This window comes from Strix uralensis, chromosome 17, assembly GCF_047716275.1.
Source record: "Strix uralensis isolate ZFMK-TIS-50842 chromosome 17, bStrUra1, whole genome shotgun sequence".
NCBI classification, from domain to species: domain Eukaryota; kingdom Metazoa; phylum Chordata; class Aves; order Strigiformes; family Strigidae; genus Strix; species Strix uralensis.
In genome coordinates, this window is record NC_133988.1 from 15,053,656 (window position 1) to 15,068,417 (window position 14,762).

The 14,762-nt window shown below is 48.6% G+C and overlaps 1 protein-coding gene across 5 annotated transcripts in view; it reads left to right on the forward strand.

The window, feature by feature from the left end:
- Positions 1-13,949: 13,949 nt before the first annotated feature.
- SETD1B (SET domain containing 1B, histone lysine methyltransferase) overlaps positions 13,950-14,762 on the forward strand; it is a 54,752-nt gene continuing 53,939 nt past the window's right edge. For 3 of the 5 annotated variants that reach the window (XR_012631309.1, XR_012631310.1, XM_074887314.1), the window contains exons 1-2: positions 13,958-14,207; positions 14,512-14,666. Coding sequence is in view for 2 of the 5 variants with exons in the window: in XM_074887314.1 (XP_074743415.1) it covers positions 14,135-14,207; positions 14,512-14,666 (228 nt within the window). In the remaining 3 variants the exon portion in view is untranslated. Of the gene's footprint in view, positions 14,208-14,511; positions 14,667-14,762 lie in introns of all 5 variants that reach the window. The other 2 variants (XR_012631311.1, XM_074887315.1) reach the window with 2 other exon arrangements.

Genomic DNA, 14,762 nt, shown 5'->3' on the forward strand with positions numbered 1-14,762 from the left:
TCAAAATCAAAGCTCCCCGTCTCCCTGACTTTCAGCTGCTTCTCAGTATCCATTTCTGCAGTGTTTCTTGCTGTTTCTCTTGCACATGCAGAGCTCTACCATCTGGTCCTCATGGCCTGATATTTTACACACACGCCCCCACCCCGAAAAATCCCTTGGGCCACATGATTCACCATCTATTCAAACCTTGCCATGTGCCTGGTTTTTGTGTAGTAGCCCCTACTGATGTAAATCCCTTGTTCCATAAGGGCTCTCAATTGCCTTTTTCATTGAAGGCAAGGTGGCTGTGACACCTGCCAGTTTCTAAGACGTTTAACGCAACCTAAAACATTATTACATTGTTGTTTGGCTGAGCAGGAACTGTATTTTTTTCTCCCAGTGGGAAGTGCTGCCAGAAAGGTATTAACTTTCTAGACTATTAAGTAATGTGGAAAAATTATATTTCAATAAGAAAATTTCCTTTCTGCCTTTTCATGCCTTAGGAATATAGTTCCTGTTTCACTTGGCTCAAGTACCCCATGCACTAAATCAGTGCAAAAATCTTTCAATAAACTCTACATAAAATCTGTCCAAATGCTACCATAGAGTTCAGAGGGCTATGAAAGAAAACAGGACAACGGTCTGCGGCAGGAGGTGTTAGCCAAATTAGATACACAACTCAGCAAAATCAGGCAGCAAATACTGAGGCACTTTGATGTAGTTTGGACAGATTTTGTTCATAAACCACACACTGACTACTACCTAGAGAGCAGCTATTTATAGGGAACACATACTGTTTCTTGGGTTATTTTCTCTTGGTATGCTTTAAATCAGGGGTGCCAACTATGTGGGCCAAGTATGGCCTACCTGATATATGCATGGCCAACGTGCTGTATTTTGAATCTCACCTTTCATTAGAAACTGAGTTCTTGGCTTTGCAGCTGTGGGATACCTCCCCCCCCACTTTACAAATCTGAAGAGTGTGTAAATCAACATGGTAAGGGCTCAGCCTGATACAGTAGGTGCTTGGGGGCTGTTTCAAGTTTCTGTTCCTCACTGAAATGTGAATTCTCAAGCTGAGTTCTGTTGTAAAGAATGGGAAACACAAGGTTAAGATCATCCTATGCTTTTCTGGAACATCAAACACAATGACTGATCTCTGAAAAGCATGAAATGAACAAGCAAGTATCTGCCAACACCACCATAACTCTGCCCCCGCAGATCTGGGCGCTATGTGTGTCTCCCAGATGTGCTGGCACAGCTTCACCGAGCGATGGGGCGGAATTTGTCAACACAAGCTGGCAGAGCTATCGCAGTGATGCTGGATTTCATCCTCTACCTCTGTGCTGAGAAGTGAATCCAGAGCTTCGCCAGAGAGAGAAGGATTCAAAATGCCTTGTTTCAAGCAAGATCTGCAGGTTGTGTTTGCGCTGGTAGCTGTGGTTGGTTTTACCATGGGAACAGTCAGGAGCAGCGGGTTCAGGAGTGATGCACAGGCTTGCTCGTGGCTGAGTGAGAGCACACGGCTCTGCTACAGAACTGCACGAAATTAATCAGCATCAGATGCTTTTCTGCATCCAGATCTGCAGCAGAGAATAAATCCCATCAGGAAGTAATTTTGGGAAAGGGGCTGTAAATAGCTTCCCTTGCAACACAATGTGTTTTTACCCAATATCCAACCCATCTCTAGTATACAGCCCTCAAATCCCTCTGGCTTATGCCTTCCTGTGTTTTCATTACCCAACACTCCACCTGACCCAGCAAGCACTGAGATATTATTTTTTCCGAATCAGAGTGCTCTCTGCAGTATCTGCTTTCTTCGGATTACTTTTCCCTTCTCCCATTCCCAAAATATGTAATTCCTGGTAGAGACAAGAGATTTTCTTTTAATGTACTTGCTGGTTTAGAGACAAGGGAGGGCTGAAACCAATAGGAGTGTATGTTAATTAGGATGACTACAGCACCAGAGCAGGAGTTGCATTCAGCTTCTTCAGTAGAGAGAAGTATGGAGTAGGTGAGTCCACTGTGGATGGCCAAATCTGGGTTATGCTCCCCAAAAGTTGATCGGTAGATTGCACTAAACCTGAAATGTGTGGAGTTGTACTTTTTTGGTGAGGCTTTTGAGAACTTCAAGTTTAAATGATCCCAGGTTTGGCTTGCTAAATATGCTTTCCACTATGTGAGCTACAGCACAGCCTGAACAAGCATGTGTTTTTCAGAGCCATTGGAGGAGTCAGGCTTTGATCAACACTTCATTGCTGCATTGGCTGTGCAATAGCCATCACTCTTGCATCTGGCCCAGGCAGGAAGCTCTCAAACCTTTCGACAATAATGTGGGGAAACTGGGAATATCCACAGGAGGAGAAAAAAGGATGGCAAAGTAGGCTGTAAGAGGACTGCGGATGAAATAGGGGCAAGCTTTTGCTGAGTAACATATGGCACTGACGTTAAAGGGCAGTTAACGTGTGAAGTTTGCGTCCTCCCCTCTGGTATTTGTGCAAACTTCCTACTTTGCAACTGCAAACTGAAGAGATTATAAAATCTTCTGTTTATATCCCAAAGGGAGACACCATCATTTCTGCCTGTTTTTTGTTGAGTGTATGGGGAGAGCTAGGCGGGAAGCACTTGCTCTGCCATTGTCTGGCTGGTAAGAAGCTCATACATAGGGATGGAGGTTTGGCAGGAGCTAGAGAGGTTTGTGGCTTGTCAGAGCATTGCTAGACAAAGGACAGGCCCAGACTGAGTCTATCTCAGACCTGAGAGTAGCCATTAACCCGTCCAGAGCAATCCTGCAAAGACACAGTGACACTCAGAGCAGGCTAATTAATAACTTGAGGTGCTGGAAATAAACCCAGTTTTAATTGTGTCATGTTTGCTTTAGAGCTGTGATTTTTGGCCTGTGCCACATTTAGGGGAGCTGGGCTGGTTGACCGTGCAGAGTGGCCTGGCTGGAGATCCTTGCTGCGAGCCACCAGAGCAGGTTGGGAAGGTGTTTGAGCAATCGTGGCAGTGCTGAGGTCTGGTGTGTGCAGGCACGTGGAGGGCAGCAGCCTGTCAGCGCTGCTCCAGCCCACAGGTCATCGCCAAACGCGGACTGGCACGCTGCCCTGCATGAGCTCGACACCGCTGTCCTTGATGGCATGTTTCCTGTGCATTTCTCCCTTCCTACAACATTTCACCCTTTGTGACTCTCATCATAACAACAGGCACACTGTCAAGTTCCCAGTTGCTTACTGGGATTAACACAGTAGCTCTGATTGCTTAAGGCGGGGAGATTTCCTGGTTAAAACCATTCTAATTAAACTTACATCTCCCGTAATGCTAAAAACGCCCCTGTGTGAAAGGCAGCTGAATCTACTTGTAAAATGTCAGTGCCCCTAGACCTTTAATGGACTTAGGAGTCTAACAATAGTATAGACAGTGCCTGTTCAAAGATACAGAACTCCAGACAAATGGAAGAAGGAAGCAAATATAGCATCCCTCCAAATCAGACATCTTAGACAAAAATCTTCCAAGTACGAAACACATCTGGCCACGCGTTTGTCAAGTTTTTTATTGGCTTGAAATACACACACACACACACACACACAGAGTCCATAGCAAATCCTTTCCACTGCAGATCTGGGTAGGCACCTCTGTTTTCCTTTTAGGACTCAATTTTGGAGCTGGGGAAGTGTTCTCAGTCGACAAACCTCCAAGCAAGCCAGAGCTGGCCACAGAGGAGGGCAACAGCTGCACGAGCTTTCATTCCTCTCCCCACCCTCCCATACAAATGTGCCCCTCAATCCTGTGTCTGCAGGAGCCAGAGAGTAACATATAGCTCCCCTGCCAGCTCTACTGGCATTTCCTATTACGCAGCCAATTGCATGTTAGGCGCCAAGACCATGAAGTATTTTTTCATGTGGGCAGCTGAGCGGTGGTGGAACTAGAATCTCTTTTGGTCACAACCCCCCCCGCAGATGTTCGTGACACTTTTTTGACCACCCCACCCCATGTAATACGTCAGGCCTTTGTGATAATTTGCTGCCACAGGAACCACTTCCTGCATGCTGCTAGCAGCAAGTCTTTCCGGACTGCTGGCAGGCATTGTGCGGGGAAAAGGGAAGACGATGTGCAGGGAAAGGTGTCGGGAAGTAAAGGGAACCCTGTTCTCCATCAGCAACTCCCGGGAGAGGGGGAGAAAAGCAGTGACAGCTTTGCAGATTTAGTGGAAACTAACTTCAGTTAGGAATTAGCAATGGCCTGCCCTCTTGAAGGTTAAAACAATTAACTTATCTGGAAAAGGTATTTTAATTTATGACTTACCTTGAAAAAACAAAAAAAGCTACAGCAAGTACAAAAATAAATTAGAAACTAGGCAAGGATTCCTGCAGGAATCAAGTCTAAACAAAAGGCAGGGACTATGCAGTGAGAAAAGCACAAATGGCAGGGACTGAAATGTAAAACCTACAGTTCACTGCAAAACATGAAAGATGCTGTTGTATTCCACACCTCCTCTTCCCGGGTGTAGCTGTCTCCACAAGGTGAAGGGCAGTAATGAATCAAGCTCCTTCCCTCTCTTCCTGTATTTTCTATTCAATTATTCGCAGGCTGTGCAAGTTCTGCTTTATTTCCCCTCTCCATATGCCACACTCTCCTCCTGGGGTTTTTTTATTCCAAACTGTGCATTTGGCCTCTCTCCCATTTCTTTCTCCTCGGTGTGTGCCCCCTGCTCTGCTAAGATCTGCTGTCTTTGTAACCTCTGCTGTGCACATATGCTGGCTCTCCCTCTCCCCTCCCCACCACCCCCTGTTTCTGGGCCATCAAGTGTCCCTTCGCTTCACTCCAGCATTTTTGCCAGGGGGCCCATCAGCCAGCCAGAAAGGGAACAATTTTGCTATGGCCACTGCTCCCGTTTTCATGCTGCCGGCTCCTCTCCACCGATCAAGGGGAACCCATGTTGATCCCGTAGTACAGCTGATTGGTAGGGAGAGCAAAGACGGCTCTGCAGCTGCTTAGCAACTGGGAGCTGCTGTTATGCAGCAGCGTAGAAAAGCAATGGATAGCACAACATTTGTTAATTCTGCGTCTTCTGGCCCACTCGGATTAAAACCGTGGTGTAGTGGACCAGCTGGGGCACTCCTCCCAACTGTCCTGTCAAAAAATAAATCAAGATGAGGATCCTTAAGTACAGATCTGAGAGCAATGGCGACAATGTCAAGGGCAAAGCTGTCTTGGTCTTGTGTCATATGTTGTTTGCATCACACCAGTTAGAAGAAACTGCTCTGATTTGCAAGCTAAACTCATTCCACTTGATCTCTGTCATCACTTTTCTGGCTGCAACATTTTATACTCCATCACTTATAATGAGAATGCTCCCTGTATGCGCTGCAGTTGTTAAAAAGGCTCTCAGGTCTCCAGCTACCATGGCATCGAGACTGTTTAATGATAGGTGTCCAGGTACACAAGTATTCTAATACATAAATATCCTTCCAGATTACTTCTCTGTATCTTCATTTCCTTTTGGTGCAAGCTCTGTGAGTGCCTGAATTCTTCAAATGGTACATTCTTTTCATTCTTTTTTTTTTTTTTTTTGATAAAACTGTACTGTTGAGGCCATGAAGCACTGAACTGAAATGTTTAGTAATCTGATAGCTTTAGAATGTTGATTAGAATTGCCAACCTTATTTCATGAGTTTTATAAGCTTGAAAGTATTCTAAAAAATAACAGGTTGTACATTCTGATGGGATCATAGCATTTCAATAGCAGCTGCATTTCAATAGGCAAGAAGCAACACAAAACATTCTGCAAGTCAGGTGTTGAAACAGCTTCTTTATTCCTTTATAGCTCGAGAATGATTAGATCTCTGAAAGCACTCACCACCTTACAGAGGTGGCTTTGTCAGAATACTAGCAGAAATAAAATGAACAGATACATTTTAAAAGAAACTAAAACCCCAGCCCTGGCAAATATCCAACATGTCTGTCAAAAGTTGTATGGATCTTAAACAAAATAAATGTTTGTTCTGCTACTGGGTATCACCATACATCTCTCTTTGCACTCCAGCCGCCAAACACCACAGCAGACTAGCTGTCATTGTTCAATGCTTACATCCCATGCATCCTCAAGAGTGTGCTGGGACACAGGTGAAATCTGTCAGGAGGTTGCTTATTTTGGCTGAGAAATCCCCTAGAGAGATCATCTGCTGTCCTTAAGAAGAAATGAAAATTTTCATGGCAAAAAACCTGAATGGGCAAATACCCTGTCCATATTCCTACTCAATATTCCTTTGATATTCTTAGCCTGGTTTCCTAAAAATAGAAGCCTAATGTGACTGTCTTATTCTATGTAATTTTTCCTCTCCTTCCTCCAATCTCTATCAAAATTGGCAGTGGGGAAGAAGTACCAAGCATATTTAACTCTTGAGTAGAGTACATAGTAGAGGCACCACCCTGGTCTTGGGGAAGGGCAGGCAGAACTCAGCCCGTGCCCATACCAAGGGGCAGGACCGCTACCTGCTTGGCCCCTCTGGAGTTCCCAGCCAGCACATTACCCCTTGCTCTGCCAGACAGGGTAAGCAGGACTGGGAAAGAGCTAGAAGATTTGTCAGGGGGCATTTATGGACACAAATCCATGAGAGACAAAGATTCATGAGTTTAGCTGCTGAGAGAGAAACCATTTTAAGTAACTGCAGGGTTCGTGGTAAATGGTAATAGCACTAGTAGGAGATTTCTGCAAGAGGGCTGATGTGCCATACTTCAACCCCTGTGAAGCACTGACGTGATTCTGAGTAGGAGAATCTAAGAGCAAGCATCATCAAATGGATCAGAATCCATATAACAGGAAGGTCTCAAAATGCAGTTGTAACCACTGTGTCCTAGAGATGTCTTTTATGGGTCCTGCAACTACCTGTTTTGCGCCCTACATTGAATAATGGCTACCTTATAGACACCAGGGCAGGCAAATGCTGCAGTGTGTGCCTCCTGGCTCCCTTCCAGCTCCTCAACTGGGCTTTCTTCCCATGAAACTGGGGTGTGACAAGAGGATGGTGTACATCCACACCTCCTCCTGACACAGTATTGACACAGCTGAGGTGTACACACACCTGGAACCAGGAAACTCCTACAGTGGAGACAGAAGCAGTTGTTTATCTGGAAGAAAATATAAAATCATTACCAATCGAGTTTGTAGGTGACACTCAACGGTAGCAGGAGGGGGTATTTTAAAAAAAAAGGCCATTGCAAGCAACAATGCTGTCTGAGGACTTGTCTTTTTCAAGAGGACAAAGCGTAAAGCCATACGTGCAGAACAAAGAGCACAAACCAATGGTATGGCGACACCGTCCCAGGAAGGAGCAGATCTGAGAAGATTTCAGGAGCTGAGCTGAGAGACCAGCTGAACATGGGCTGGTGTAATCCCTGGATGTCCAACAGAGACATCACAGCCAGGAGGGCTGTGAGCGCAGGTACAATCACTGCTGATCGCTCACTCCGACCCCTTCTGCCCAGATCAAAATGGTGAAAAACTAGAGTGTTCACAGGGAACCCCGACAGGAACGATTACAGGATTAGTAAAGATGGACCCGAGGGGGAGCTCTGCGAGTCTGCAACGCGAGTGTTAAACGCTCAGTTGATCAGCCTGTACACAGCTACACAGGGACGGAAATCTGGTAATGGTACATTCCTCCATCAAGCAGACCGAGATACAGCAACATCCAGAAACTGAAAGCAGAAACTAGACAAGTTTAAAAAAGGTATTTTGATTTCTAGTCTGTCAGGTAGATTTCGATGGAAACAACTTACTAACTCTTACCTTACTCTCTCTCACAGCCTATTTTATAGTGAAAATCTGATGTTTTTCTAAGCTGCAGGTATGCCGAGTTAAATTCTTTCAAATGAGAAAAAGCAACAAACTCACAAAAATCTTATGACCTAAATAATTCAGGAAGTTGAACCAGATGAACCTAGGTCTCTTTTGTCCTTTATAATCTATTAATCCAGTTTCCTTGCACAAGCAGTGGATTGTGACATGAAAACCTTCAATATAAAGGATTCTGTGTACAAGCCAGTCTAAAACAAAACGTTGTAAACAGTCACGATCATTGTTTGGCAGAACAGCTGCATATTTTTTATTTCACTTTGCCTCTCAATCTAATTTGCTCTTGTTGCAACACTTTGCCAAAGAAATTAAATCACTTCTTATTGATAACAGACAGTGAAATAATTAGCATAAGTTTTCCACTCAACAATGCAGGGGAGGGACGCTGTGGGCAAGAACAAACCCCTTTGCTTCAAGAATGTGCGTAGAGTAACCACAAGCTGTTCAGAGAAAAAAAAAAATTCCCCCCCTTTCCCCTGAAAGATCTCTTTCTTTCTCTAAGGAGTCTCAAGCAATAAACCAGGGTCAATCTAACTCAAGTATGAAAGTCTGGTTTGACCTTTCTGGGATTTAAACACGCTGTACCAGAACATTTAAGCTTTTCAGATACGAGGTTCAGCCATGAAACCACCCACTCCGAGAGTGCAACCGGTCTCAACTGCCTTGGTGACTTTTAAACTACATTGAACATTACAGTCATTTAGAAACTCTTAAAAACGGAAAGAAATTTTCAGCTCAGACTTACAAAAACAATTTCCAGAAGTGCTGAGGACCCACACAATTCACTGGGTCCACACGGCCGGCTCGCCGTACGACGCCTGCTGCCCCAGCAATTTCTGGCCCTGGTTCGCACGTACGCAGCGCCAGGCACCCGCTTTAGGACCTCTCCCAGCTGGAGCAGTTCATGGATTCTACCATCGGGAACAGCCGTCCTGAACAATGATTAATTGCAGACAAAGATCACAGTCCTGGAAAAATGCGCAGAGAGGTGCAGGTAGAGACAAAGCTGTCTAAGCTCCCACAGTATTATGGTCTGGCTGGATCGTTTCAAAGCCTGTGTTAGGCAGAGCTAGTTTGCTTCAGGGTTAAACAGACCAACGTTAAGCTTTAAATACAGGTATTACCAATATCCAAGTATCTATTTAAACATAAATTTTAAATCCCAGGAAAGCTAATCGCCGATGCTGTTTAAATCTGCCCTTTTTAAAAACCACTTCACGTGCTGACTTAACTCATTATGATGCAAGCTGCAGAAACGTTTTCATTACAGTTCAAAAACCCCCTGCAAAACAAGGAACAGATCTACGCCGTACTTTGATCTACACGTCGCCTGCTTCGGCCATTTCCAGGAAGCTGAAATGCTTTTCACCTCTGTTGAGAAACAGCAGAGGAGCATTTTAATGGCGTTTAGCTAAGAATAACGTCACCGTTTCTTCCGAGTTTACTAGCAGATTATTATTTAAAGCAATTGTAAAGCAGGAAGGCAGTCACACTGCTGGCACAAGCGAGGGCCAGGCGTTTCCAGGCGCTCTGTCTCGCAGGGACCGGGCGGAGGGGCTGGCGGCCGCCATGGCTCCCGCAGCCCCGAGAGGGGGGTACGGTAGCCGTTTTTAAGCCAGCCTGGCAGTGCGGAGACTTTTTTTTTTTTTTTTTTCCTTCCCCTCCATGGAAACGTGTTATGTTTTGTGCGGACGGTTTGTCGCTTGTTCTCGACAGAGCCTGACCCGGTGAGGACCGAAGGGGGGGGGGGGGGGGGGGGGGGAGAGAACAAGAAATGAAGAGCGTAAGCCCTCGCGTCGTTGCGAAAGGCGCAGGCTGCGGTGCCTCCTTCGCGGCAGCACCCTGCTCCCTCGCAGGAAAAACACCCCTGAGTCTCGGCACATACCGCAGCACAGGTTTTACAAACCCACGGAGCGGCTGGTCCTGAGCCGCAGGAACTGGCGGGCAGGGCGCACCCAGCCCGGCACATGCCGCTCCCGCAGGCAGCCTCTGCCAAGCAGCCACTTACCTTCTCCCTCCCACAGGGTCCGCAGGACGGTCCTGCTCTAGCCTTACCAGGGAGGCCACCTCTCTACAAGTGTTTGCTTTTCCTCCCTGTCCTGCCCTCTGAAGTGGTTGCTCAAGCCAGGCTTTCCTAGCTCACCTAATCTGGGTCTGCAGTGGAGCACAAGGTGCAACTCCCCGCAGAGCAACAGCGAGGCTTGGGAAGCTCCGAAATAACCCCCACGCCTCCACCCAAAGCGAGCTGCAGGAAAATCTGCTCGGGGGAAAAAAAAAAAAAAAAAAAAAGAAAAAAAAAAGGAAAGGAGAAGAAGAAGAAGAAGAAAAAAAAAAAAGCAGCACATGTAACACCTCAGACGGCCATGGCGGCTCGCACTGCAGCACAGCAGCCGGCTCCGCGCCAGCCCAGCCCCGGCGGCGGGCCCGGGGAGCCCGGCGGTGCAGGCCGGGCCATCCCACCCCGGCTGCGGGCGGGAGGAGGCAGGGCAGCGGCGGCCCCGGCGGAGCGGCCGGGCGATGGCGGAGGGGGGCAAAGCCCAGGAGGGGCAGGAGAAGGAAAAAAAACAACAAAGAAGCCATGTGACGAGCGGCGGCCGCGCTCCCCCCGGCGCGTTGGCGGGGCGCAGCCCGCTCCAGGCGGGGAGCCTGCCGACGCCGCCCTGCTCCTCCCGCGGCCAGCGCTGCCTGCTCATTTGCCTGGCTTCCCCCCCTCCATCCCCCACAACTGCCTGGGCTTTTTTTCTCTTTTTTTTTTTTCGGGGGGGGGGGGGGGCGGTGGGAGGCTGTTGTTTGTTCCTCTTAATTTTTTTTTTTCCCCCTCTGCATTAGGCTACTTTCATCTTTTGGTATTTATAAAAGCAAGCGAGCTGGAAGCTGCGGCGGGGGGAAGGGAGGAAAGCGAGTGGCGGGCGGCGTTATTTATAGGCACCCAGGGCTTCGCCTGCATTATGCGAGCTGCCTTTGTCCTCCCCGCCCGGCCGGGCCGTCCCCCCCCTCCCTCCTTTCCCCGGCCGGGCTGGAGCGCAGCCAGCCCCGCCGCCCGCAGCGCTGCCTCCCGCTGCTGCAGGGCGCTCCCCGGCGCGGCCATGTTGTGCGCGGCAAGCCGCGGGGAGAAAAAGCCGCCCAGGCGCTCCTCGGCTTTGCCTTCCACAACCCCTCACAAAGCGATGGGGGGAAGGGGGGGGGCGGGAAAGGGAAGGTGTGGGGGAAGACAAAAAAAAAAAAAAAAAGGCCATTTCCCTCCAGTGATCGGGACGCGGAGCGCCGCCAGGCAGTGGGGGAGAGCCCGCCTCGCCGCCGCCCCAGCCCTGAGGAGAACGCGGCGCCGACAGAGAAGCCATGATGGCGGCTACCCTCACACAACATGGAGCGCGACCGGGAGCGCCCTGCCCGCCGCCAGCCGCCCCTCCCGGCGCCCGGGACACGGTGCTTCCGCAGGCTTTCACATAATAAAACCACCAGACTTCGGCGGGGAGGCCATTTCATGGGCTGGGTGGCTGCACTAAAGCACAACTGCTGTGAATATCAACTGCGTCACGGCTCTCCAACTGTAAAACTCAGGCTGCAAAGGGTCCCTCACTTGGAAGGAAACTCCCTCATTTTGGATTTACTTCCAGACCTCCTTTTTCCCCCCTCTCTCCAAGTCACTGCCTCTCGGTATGAAGGATTTTACAGTGCTTTTTAGTGAGACATCCGCCATTAAGACTCACCGTCTTGAAAAACACCCCCCCCATTTTGTTGCTGCTTTTTGTCGAGCTTCTGTAATTAGACGGATAAAACATGTAAGAGATCCCTACTACCACCACCACCGCCTTTTCGCCTTTTTACAAATCAACCTCAGTAACATCTTATTGTTTGCAGGCAGATTTTATTTTTTTTTTTTTAATGCGTTCAATTTAACAGCCATGTAATGCCTGCAATGGAATCACGGCGTCTCTCCGCAAAAAAAAAAAAAACACCACACCAGGGCTGCGGACAACCAAGCGCTTTATGCAGAAAGAGAAATCCCTCCCTGAAAATAGACGTTTCTGAGACGCTGTTAGATGTATCTGAGGAGAAGGAGATTGCCACCGCTCATACAGACGACCATTAGGATCTTTCCGCCCAGGACAATAACATTAGCCGCACAGGCCTGGTCTATATGTTTCTCTGCAAGGGCAAAAGGGTTTACTTACCCACGCACCATAGTTGAATGCAGCTCTGAAGGTGAAGTTGTTACGCTTTTTTAAAATAACGGCTATAAATATATATGATCTGTATCACCACTTCTCTCGTAAGTTTGCAAGTCAAAGCGGATCTTGTTAAGATAATTATGGATCTTTGTATGGCAGTGGTCTAGCATCAAAAAAAAAAAAAAAAAGCAAAAAGCTATAGAAAAAGTTGTCCAGCTATGTTGACTGACCGTACGCAGCAAGGACTACTACTCGAGGCTTAAATCTACCTTCCTGTGTCCCTGTGTCAGATTTACTCTGTACATAAAAAGGACGTTCAGTGTTTTTCCACAGAGCACGCAGACACTAAAAATACTCTCCTAAATCGTTTTAGGCTACATGTTAGTGTGAAAACACCTGGTTAACATTTACTGGTTGTAAACAACTTTTAAGCATCTCTTAGCTAGATATTTTGCTAAGTAAAATACTTCAAAAAAAGCATAAATTGGTTCAGATAAACAGACAAAAACATAAGACATGCAAATGAAGGCTTAGCAATAAGGACCACTTCAGTAACATTAACATGAAAACTACACTTAGCAAGGACAGAATGGATTGGGTACTTACAACGTAAGAGGAAAGAAAAAGAGCTTATCAGAGTAAAATTGCCTTTTTTTTTTTTGCCAGAATTCATTATTCCTATGCCTATATTTAAAACGTTACCTTATAAGCACCAAAGGAGTTAATAAAAATGGCCAGGAATCAAGTGTTTAATATAGGATATGCTCTCTAAGATTTATTGTTCAGGCATCAGAGCGCTGTACAAAGCTTAAAAACCCCCAAAACAACGAAAAAAAAATTAAAAAGCATGTATTTACTTTCTTTTGGCATTCGAAATTGTTAACTGCTGACATAGGGTGTGCCATGACCTAGTTACACAAGACAAAGATGGATCCCGAACCATAAGGGAAAAAAAAAAAAAATCCGCATTTTTTTTTTTAAGGTTTGGTTTGTTTGTTTTTTGGTTTGTTTTTTTTTTTTTAAAATCTTCCTTCTTCATGAGTCCTCTAGCATGGTGCCAGACATTACCACCACCCCGAGCGCTCCCCGCAAGTGGAACGGTGTGGATTCACATGGCGGATCCCCCTTTTGGAACAAAGGAAAAGCCCAGTTGGCCATTTCGCTCCATTGCAGAAAAATGGCTGCCTGATCTGTTGGCCTCTCCTTAGCTGTCTGCTGAAGGATGTTTTTACACCGCCGTCTAATAACTCAAGCCCCATGGAAGCCGCTCGCCCATTGGCTGCGGCCGCCCCGCTGCCTTTAACCAGCCAATTGCCCGCCCGCGGCCGAGCCGCCGCCGCGGCCCCGCGGCCCCAGTGCGGCCCCGCCATGCGCCCGCCGCGCTCCGCCCGGCTCCGCGCCCCGGCGAGCGGCGGGGGGACCGCGCCGCCCGGCCTTTAATACCTAAAACAAAATGGAAGCTTCCCGCTGATTGGCTGCCGCCGGGCCCGGACCTTTAATAAGCAAAACTGCTCCCCCCCCAACACCCCCCCATCTTCCCCGCCCCGGTCGTGTAGTCGCCGAGCGGCGGCGGCGGCACCCCCCCCACCTCCACCCCCCGCCGCAGCAGGGCGGCGGGCTCCCCGCTCCGCCCGGTCCGGGCTCCCCGAAGTCTTCCCCTTAAAAAAAAAAAAAAAAAAAAACCCACCCACCCAACTTGTCCCACCTATAGGTCCATCTTGTTTAGAAACAGTTTGCGCTAAGGTAAATGCAGCGGGCAGATTCCACTCGCCCCCCCGCATGCCGTTAACCCCGGGGCGGGGAGAAAAAAAAAATCAACCCACCCCGGCGGCGGCCCATGCGGCGGCGCTCGGCGGCGGCGGGGCGGCGGCGGGCGGCCGCGGGCCGGGGGCTGCGCGGCGCGGCCGCCGTGAATGTGCAGGCGGCGGAGGGCGGTTAGGCGTTCGCGGCGCTCGCAGCGGTGTATTGTGGGAGGCCGCCGCCGCCAGCAGCGAGCACACACAATATGTGGTGGCTCGCGAAAACGGGAGGCAGGAGCCTGGCGGCCAGCCCGCGCCGGTAACCGGCCCCATGTGAGACGAGAGCTCGCCTTTCGCCGCCCGGAGACGATCAGCCGCCGAGCGCGATGTCTTTCCGAGAGATCAAGGCGGGGGAAAAAGCCAAGCACCCTGAAGATCATGGCAAAAAGCAGAGTTCAAGTGAGATTGGGTCTTTTTTTTTTTTTTTTTTTTTTCCTTCTCCTCTCCTCCTCCTCCCTCTCTGCCTCTTGTCTGGCTGGGGTGGAGGGGGGACCCGGCTGGCAATTCCCCCATTTTAGGGCTCTCTTCGCGGTGGATTTCCTCCCTGCCTGGGTGTGTAGAGCGGGCGGCTCGTTTAAAAAAAAAACAACGAAGAGGTCTTTGTTGAATATTTTTTTTTAACTTTACGGTTTTCCGTGTGTTTTTTTTTTTTTTTTCTTTTCCCCTTCCCCCTTCCTTCCCCCCCCCCCCCCTCCCCGTCCAGGTTGGATCAACGGAATGGAGAACAGCACGCAAGCCAGCACTTCTGTCGAGAAAAGAAATCACCATTGGAGAAGTTACAAGTTGATTATTGACCCGGCTCTGAAAAAAGGACAGCACAAACTCTACCGTTACGATGGGCAACATTTCAGCATGCCTGTAAGTGGGGGGGTCGTGAGTGTCCCCCATTGTGTTGTGCCCCCCCATTCCCCCCCCCCCCCCCCGTCTTACCGGCATTTTGGGGGCTGGGGGTCC